This window comes from Morone saxatilis, unplaced genomic scaffold (genome assembly GCF_004916995.1).
Source record: "Morone saxatilis isolate NCDOM2014 unplaced genomic scaffold, NCSU_SB_2.0 Contig16, whole genome shotgun sequence".
NCBI classification, from domain to species: Eukaryota; Metazoa; Chordata; class Actinopteri; family Moronidae; genus Morone; species Morone saxatilis.
In genome coordinates this window covers 7,206,743-7,215,382 of record NW_023339718.1, presented here as the reverse complement: position 1 = coordinate 7,215,382, position 8,640 = coordinate 7,206,743, and the positions used below count along the sequence as shown (strand labels likewise).

At 41.6% G+C, this 8,640-nt stretch overlaps 1 protein-coding gene across 1 annotated transcript in view; it reads left to right on the top strand.

Annotated features, from left to right (window-relative positions):
- Positions 1-715: 715 nt before the first annotated feature.
- Positions 716-8,640, top strand: part of kiaa0825 (KIAA0825 ortholog) — a 109,318-nt gene continuing 101,393 nt past the window's right edge. Inside the window, exons 1-3 of the mRNA XM_035658689.1 lie at positions 716-846; positions 7,570-7,738; positions 8,171-8,356. Of these exons, the coding sequence (XP_035514582.1) occupies positions 716-846; positions 7,570-7,738; positions 8,171-8,356 (486 nt within the window). The remainder of the gene's footprint in view (positions 847-7,569; positions 7,739-8,170; positions 8,357-8,640) is intronic.

The following is an 8,640-nucleotide window of genomic DNA, read 5'->3' as shown; positions in this document are numbered from 1 at the left end:
AGACACTCTCCATTACCTTCCACTTGACTTGCGTTGATGACAATGTTGATATGAGACCCAGCAACGCAGCACCGGCGTGGGATTGGCTGTTAGCATGAGCGTTAAGCACCATAGGGTAGTGGGGTGGCCCTCAGTTCTGGCAGAGACGTAAGGAGATGAGTTGTTTATTTAAAGCCTCGACTGAAGAGCATCTCACCTTATTGTTTATTTATTTGGTCTTTTTTTTTTTTTTTTAGCTGTGTTAACTCACTGTAGTGTCAGTAGGTGGAAGTGGTTAGAGGCTGAGGCAATGCATTTTGATCAGGGGGTACTCTTTCTCTAAATGACTTTCTGAGGAAAGAGGAGGGGAGCTGGAAGAAACTGTTTTTGTTGATAAGCTTCCCTTTTTTCAAGTGTTTCAGGTGCAATTGATTTGTGCCTCCTAATAAGACTCCTGTTGGAGGAAATTTCAAATTATTGTAGACCACATGACTGTGTCTGTGTCCAGAATGTGCATGTGTGTTCAGTTTCTTGACAGACAGCTGTGATAATACAATACTTCAGATGTCTGTTATTTGGTGTCATCCTAAATTGTTGATTTAATCCTGACACCAGTCCTGGTTTTCCCATTATTTTGTTTTATGAACTGGTACATGTCACATGTAGCGTTTCTAATGTTATACAATATAGTCAACTCTCTGTTTGTCTCTCCAGTTCCTTTTCCCTGCAGAGCAGTATGGATTGGCCGGGGGATTTTCCTGATGACCATGCCTTTGTGGAGCTGCTGGTTCCAGGGGTTTCCAGTGAGCTGGACTTTGAACAGCTCCAAAAAGACACAGAGGAGAAACTCGCTCTCAATGCCAACAGGTCAGTCAGATTAGCAAAAGCATCGACTTATTTTCTTCTTTTTTTTTTACTTATTACACATTTTTAAAGTTATACCCCTTTTATTTGAATGTGCCCACTATTACTTTTACTTGCTTTCAGCACTTTTGACGTTTAAACTTTATGATAAAGCCAGCCAATGAAATACTGTCCCAGCTGACAAAAACACCCCAAATAAGAAGACACAGACATGACAGAAAAGTTTTAAAAGCCGCCTATTTTTGAGGGATTATCCCCTGGTGAGGCCTTCCATTTTACTGTGGATCGCAGGTGAATGACAGGAAGTGTAGCACAATATAATGCACAATTTAGTAGAAGAACACAACACTGGTACAATTAATTTAATGTTAAACAGTAACTTTGACAAAACATGATTAAAGCTTCATGTTTACTTTGATGGCTTATATTACTTCTCAGAAAATTCTACTTCTGTGGAAGTTGTTGTTCATAGTGTACAAAGATTAGGTGCAAAAAATGGCTTACTCTGAAGGTGGGAAAACAAGCTCTGATTTTTTTATGCTGACTATGTGCAGACACTAGCAGAAATAATTTTAAAGAGAGGAGCAACCTGCATGACTGACAGACTTAAAAAAACAAAAACCCAGTAATATTGTTTACACTGGCAGCAGTGTTCCAGAGGTAGAAATATGAAATCATGATTTGGTTAAATTAGAATCCCTAATTGTGTAATGATGTAGTAATAGTTGTGTCTGTTTCCTTAGTTGAAGTAGAAACCCGGTTAACCTGGTTAACAGGTTTCAGATCTTTTGACCCTGTGCACACATGCCTAACAGAACATTTACTCGATAATGCAGATAAGACAGACAGGTAAAGTATCAATGTGGCAGAAGTGTGGAGGAATGAAAGGAAAGATCCTTACTGTGTGTTCTTCTGTCTGAAATGTAGTAATTAAATCCAAAGCCTGATTACAACTGACTCCGAAACTGAAATAAATACGTCATTTTTCACAGCTGAACAGCCTGTTTGTAAAATTCAGACACATTTGCACAGTAGGAAAAAAGTGTGAGCTGACAATGACTATCCTTTGACTGTGCAGTCAGAAATGTGCAAAAAATAAAAGAGTTTTCCATTCTTATACATACAACTTATACACTGAAAATATACATGCCTTGGATCAAACACATAGTAGCACATTGGGAGAACCAGTCGCAAGTAACCTTGGGTTTTAGACTAACCACTTAATTGCAGTAAACACGTTGTCTTATTCAGCCTGATTTGTCCTCAATAACCTTGTTTGTCATGTGCATGTAAACATAGTCTGTGTTGATTTAATTTGTGACTATTGTATTGAGATTCATAAAGAGGCCATGATCAAACTTAAAGAATAATCTTACAATGTTCCCAACATTAAGGGTCAAGTATTTAATAACATAAACCGAAAGAAGAATCTTTCTTTGTGGTTAAATTGTATTAATTACTGGAACAAACTTAAATTAGTTTTTTTTGTAATTGAAGACTGAAATATAGACATCTATCAGTGGTGGTAGATGGACGTAGTTGGGGAGCACAAATAGATTGATAAAGAGAGAGACATGGGGGGCAGAGAAGAAAAAGAGAAATCTATATTTCAGGTCTTTTATCGTTTGTGGCGTTGTGAGGCTGAGGGCAGATGATGAAGGACAGGCTAAATGTAGCAAGTGAACAAAGCCTCACTCTGGCACCATTAGTGTCTGGGATTCATCCCTTCGTCACTCTCTCCCTCTATCTCCCTCCCCTTCTCTCTCTTTCTTTCCTACCTCCTTCTAAATGGGAACATAATAATTGAAGATTCCACATCTTGAAACGAAAACCCTTGGGTAGGTAATTCAAGGCTTATTACCGAAGGCCGGGCCATTTTTCTGCTTTCTAAGCATTAAAGGGTTATTTTGTGTTCCTGCAGATGGGAGAGGGATAACCATTATGAGAACAAAGCGTCCAGATAATGGAGAATGGGGCTAAAAATAAGGCAATCCTCCTCTCGCCGTGGGGGACCACTGGTCAGTGTCTGTTCGGCAGCAGCTAACTTCCTCCCAGACTACTTCAGAACAGCCCTTTTACTGTCGGGACACATCCAGGCAAACAAAATCTTGCAAGGCCTCTTTTTCGCTTCAACTGGGGTGGGCTGCAGACATCTACACACCCACACACACACATCCAGAGCTCACTCACCTGCTGCCTAATTGACTTATCAGTGTCTGGGACAAATTACGGAAGTGGAGGAGAGGAAAGGGAAGCCGAGAGATGGAGGAGACAGAGCTGCCCACACCCGTGAAGGACTTCAGCCTGTTTATGGGTCAAAGTGACTGGCCTGCTCCCAGTACTCAGATGTCAGAGATTTGCCTAAGAGCTGCTCCCTAATTGCAGGAGATTAAGATAGGCTGACAACGGAGCTGCCTCCCTCAAATTGAAATGCTGTAATCCATCAGTTTTCATCAGATGGGACAGTGGCGCGGTGCAGAGTTGGGTGGAGAGTGGGGCCGGGGAGCGGTGGGCCACCAGGAAAAGACCTCTAATGAAGTGTCAGCACAGGCCTGGAGACTGCAGACAGGCCTCTAGTTTCACACTGGCAAGGAAAATGGCTCTCACTAGTCACCTGCCAATCTTGATCAGGGTACAATATCAATTCTTTTAAATTTGATTCTGTCTGTGTGTGTGTGTAAGTGCTTCTGATAATCAGGATTTTGCGTATGTGTACAAGCAGGTGGACTTGAAAGCCTGCCACAGTAAAATATCGTGCAAGGTTCCTTTTCATTGAACAAAAATACTGATCTGTAGTCCTTGCAGTATGTAGTTGATTTTGTGTTTAGCTGTGCGTGACACGTGTGTTAAGTTAGTATATCAGCTGTATCGGTTCTCCGGTATCATTGGCTGGGCCGGGTGGCTGGGGGTCTGAGGGCTGAGGGCACTAAGTGGGCGACAGGCTGGGCCAGGACGGGATCTGTTTTCAGCCTGTTCATTCAAGCCCATTCACTCCTTTTCCCCTTGCAGAATGGGGCCCTTTGATGGAGGAGATATTTAGTTCTCAGGCGGCTGGTTTGGCACTGACTGGAGCTGGGGCTTATTTGAAAGGGATCTTCCTGCCCCCGTTGCCTCCAACCCCCCACCTCCTGTAGGCGAGTGGAGGGGAGCAGAGCGCAACAGACAGACAGCCCCACAGCAGCCCACCCACACTAAATTAATTCTGACAAGGAACTTAAGATAACGTCAAAGCGCTGACTAATCGCGGGATTGGGTTTCTGTAAGTCAGGGAGCTGTGAAATGTGCCATCATATCTAATAAAAGACCTCCGGTTGTTCCCTTTCTCTCTCAGCGGTGGTGAAGGTTGGGGGGAGCACGGTTGCGGTGTCGACTGTCAAGCTAGACCGGTCTGAAAAACAATTAGATTTCACTTCAGCAGTGAAAGTGCAAGTGTGTGTGTGTACGTGTGTGTGTCAGTTAGGGTAAGATGATTGACATGTTTGTCAAGAGGCCTAAAGAATCCTTTCCTCCCAGTTTCCTTAGCCTCTTTTCTCATTCTCCAGGTCTTTTGTTGAGTTCTGCTCCTGCGTTTTTGCCATTACGGGTTTGTCCATTGTCGTCTTTACACAGAAAGTTGAATGGTTTTATTTTCTGTGACTCCTCTGTTTTCTACACAGTTTTACCTTCCTCTTCTCTCATTCTCTCTCTGTCTCTTTCCTCGGCGTCTGAGCTGCTGGCAGTGGAAGTCATCAGGTTCGGAGCTAATCCTGGCAAGTTGATTAGGCTGCAGGTAGCTTTTACACCGGCGGGCAAAAGGTCGCAACATTGTAGGGAGCTGGATGGACTTCTTGACACAGACCATCCACATTGACTTTATAACTTACAGCACAAGGCCCTAAGGAGGGGTAATTGAAAGGCGAGAGTAAAGAAAAGAAAATTAGGAAAGTACGAGTTTTGAGGAGAGAGGAAAGAAAGAGGGGAAGTCGTGAGAGCGAAACTGCAGGCAAGGCTTGAAAATATATCTGAGAGGCAAGTGCTGTTGCTGTAGCCATTAGAGTACATTGTTTTGTTGAGTGAAGGCAAGAGTGAGATGATGGGGAGTGGAACTAGAGAAAGAGTATGAAGCCTAAAAGCCATTCTCCTTCCTGTCTTAGTCTATAGCTTCATATGGGTTTCAAGTCAACAATCTCATTTTGTCGTGTCCACATATGGCAAAATTGAGTCCTGGAGACTGCTCTTACACTTCACAGAGTCCCAGGCTATCAGGGTGGATGTCCTAGAAAGCTTAATCCGACCTCAATTCTGTTATCAAACCGAGTAACAAGAGAAAAGCCACCCAGTTCCAATCTACAGTGCAGTCTACTTACGATTTCTGCTTTTAATGAACTTCAGAGAGTCGGTGAAAAGTGTGCTACAGATGGAAGCCCATTTGAAACCTGCTGTCTGTATGAAGTCCTGGGGTGGAGCCCAGAACGAACATCGATGTTTATGACGTACTATAAACACATACAGTGCTCTGTGCTACCATTTAATCTACAGCGAAGTTTAATTGCAAGACATGGGATATGACAGAAATCTATGGTAAAAATTAAATTTAGCACATTTCTTATTTTTGCATTTATTCTCACATATGTGTTTCTTCTCTTTATATTTTGCCTACCCTGAGAAGCTTTCTTTAAGCGGAAAGAGAAGGTTTTGTTATTTTAAGTATATTGTATCCAGAACTACATTTTCAGAAAGTCATTGTTATGTTCTCCTTAGAGAAGGCAAAGTCAGAGGTCGCCAAACAAACCAGCATCTGAACAGTCCTTTGTGTTCTTTAAAGTGGTGTCTATTAATTTTACACACGGTGCCGTCAGCAAACCCTGAGCCATACTGGTTATGCTTTGACCTTGCTGCAGATGTGTTGTACAGCTAGTGAGCAAGGCAAGGTGAACATGAAAACCCGAGAAAGGCCTATACTTTAATGAAGGGTTTGATAGTTCTGTGTAACAAATACTGCCTGGAATTGAAGACTCCAAACACACAAAAATACACCCACTTTATAATCAAGGTTTCTGTCAGTCAGCAAGTTGGTGTCAAGAGAATAAAGTGAGATGCATCATCTGGCCTGCCTAAAGAAGAAGAGAGAGGAAGAGATAGTTAAAGGGAGAGAGAATGATTCAACCTAGAGGATAGCGGTTTGTAACAGTCTATAACATTTTATCCCCTTGCGTTTTTCCCCTCTGAAACGAAAGTGTGTCAGATTGAACGGTTATTTAATGTGTTGCCATTGTAAGACATCTGGATGCGTTCATGGCCCAGGAGCAGGCAGGAGGCAGTTTATAGACCTGCGGTAGGGGATGAGCTGTCTGATGGGGAAATGGCACTTTGGCTCTGTACCATGTATGCTCACACACACACATTCACACATAGTTTGGAAGTTTGAAAGACTAGAAGATAATGTAGATCTGCAACTAATCAATACATTAATTATGTATTTGAATATGTGCTGCTCAATACATGTTCCCAGAGAATTAATCTTGACACTGAATCTTTCAGTTTGGCTCGTATGAGGCTGTAACAGTCATGAGTTTGATGCATATCTTATGACAAGGTGTGCTTGTATTTTTCCAGTTCCTTAGTATTTATGCATTTTCTTGATTTTCTTGTTAATCTTGTCTGATCTCTTCAACCCTACTTTTACTGTATGCACCAGAACATACAACACATATATTAAGACAAAGAAACACACAGTCACACATGAACACAACATCATAACATGTTTAATTATGCAGGTATGTAGGCCTACACACACAAACACACACACACACATACTTACACACTGCCTTACATGGCCAAATATATATGCATTGATTTGCATGGAAATGACTAAACATGTCGAGCCCAAAGATGTCATTTCTAATCTGTCATATTAAAGGGGAAACGGAATAGCTCATGCAGTCTGTTAAAATCAAAAGAGCTGTGTTTGTGTGTGTATGTGTGTGTGTGTTTGTGTCAAGGGGAAGTAAGACGTGAGACGGCAAGAAGTGTGTGCCTCAGATGCCTGCCGATGCCTGTAACGCAACTTCACACCAGATGCTTAGCACACACTCACACACTGATATATGGATGTCTGTGTTCATTACTGTTGATGCGTCTGTATCTGTCTTCTCACTGTACGGACACTGAATGAGAGTGAGCGAGAACCGAATGTGATGTGGTGTGTAGATCCATGTGCATCTTCAACATGGTGTCTATGTGTTTATGTGAGTGGTTTGTGTATTGTCCCAGTGTGTTTGTGGTGCAGCAGCAGTGTCTCCATTTGGGCATGTCTGAATAACTGTGGTGTACTTAATCTCTCAACCGTCTCCTTTCAAAATGAAGACACTGTCCCAGCAGATCTTGACAGTCAAACACTTTTTCCAATCACGACTGGATAAGGGAGTAGTTTAGATTAACAGGAACAGCTGTGTGCTGGTAAATGTGGCATGTAGGAGAATATCAGATGGACCCAATCAAACCAGTCAAAGGGTAAAAATGGTACATTTTTAACAAGAAATACTGAAAAATTGAAACAAAATTTGGTATAAAATGCCATCTTTCTGCATAGTTTACTCCTTTCTGTTGGTGTTTAAGTTTTGGCAGGATTTTCTACCTCATTTCCCAAATTAACATTTATTTTGCTGAGTGCTTTAGTCTTGTACTCTGAGCTTGGTGATGTATACTTAAGCTCAGACTTACACAATATTTCTCCCTTTCTCTCAGCATTGAACAGCAGCTAAAGGAGCTCCAGGCCAAAATGGGTGACTGCAGGACAGGAGATCGTCCACCAAGCCCTTCAGAGTGCCTGCAGTGGTTCAACCTCAGAATGCACAACAGTTTCAGGCCTGTTACCACAGGACATCAAGAGCTCATGGACTTCTTCAGAGCTTTGGTAATACATCACGGTGATGATGACACTGACTGACTGATGATGATGATGATGATGATGATGATGATGATGATAATCATAATAATAGTGCTATTTATTTTAAATATTGCACAGATTTTTTCTAAAATAAGAAATCTAGAAGACAACCCATAACCGATGGTGGTATTGTTGATCATAATGATTTTATCAATCTGCACTGATGAGAGTCTCAATTTTCCATTTAATTGCACAGATATTTTGTTATTAACATAGCTGTGTATCTGTTGATCTGCAGCTGTGTTTATTAACAAGACCTTCAGATGTAAAAAGACAGCCCTGTACTATGCAATTTGGCTGCAACATAGTCTGACTTGTAGGGTCAGTTCTGCACTGAGGTGATGTGGCTAAAGAAATCCAGTGATATTAACATCTCCATTCCCCCTTTGTTACGCTCAGCAACAATACCTGAAGTCTGAAGCGGAGGGGAAAGAGGAGGTGACACTGCATCTACTCCTGAATGTGTCTTCCCAGTGTGGTGTCTGCTTTCCTTGTACCCCTTCTTCTTCCTCCTCTCTTCCTTCTCAACTGACCGCTTCCTTCAGCCATTTGGTACATACAGTCAGAGATGATGCTTCATTAGAGGTAATATACCTTGAGATTGATTCATTCAATTTGATGATTACTTACTATATTTAATTAGTTAATGGATCACTTAAAGGATAGGTTAACATTTTTTTAAGCTGGTCTTAAAACAATACTCACACGTCCATATGTGCATTGAAAGCATTGTTGGTAATTCTAATTATTTGTCCTCTCCACTGCCCACAAATAGATCATTTTCTATTGCAGTTTCAATGTAAGTAATGGGGGACAGTCCTAACAAAGTATTCAAAACTTCACTTAAATTGTGGCCAGTACGGACAGGA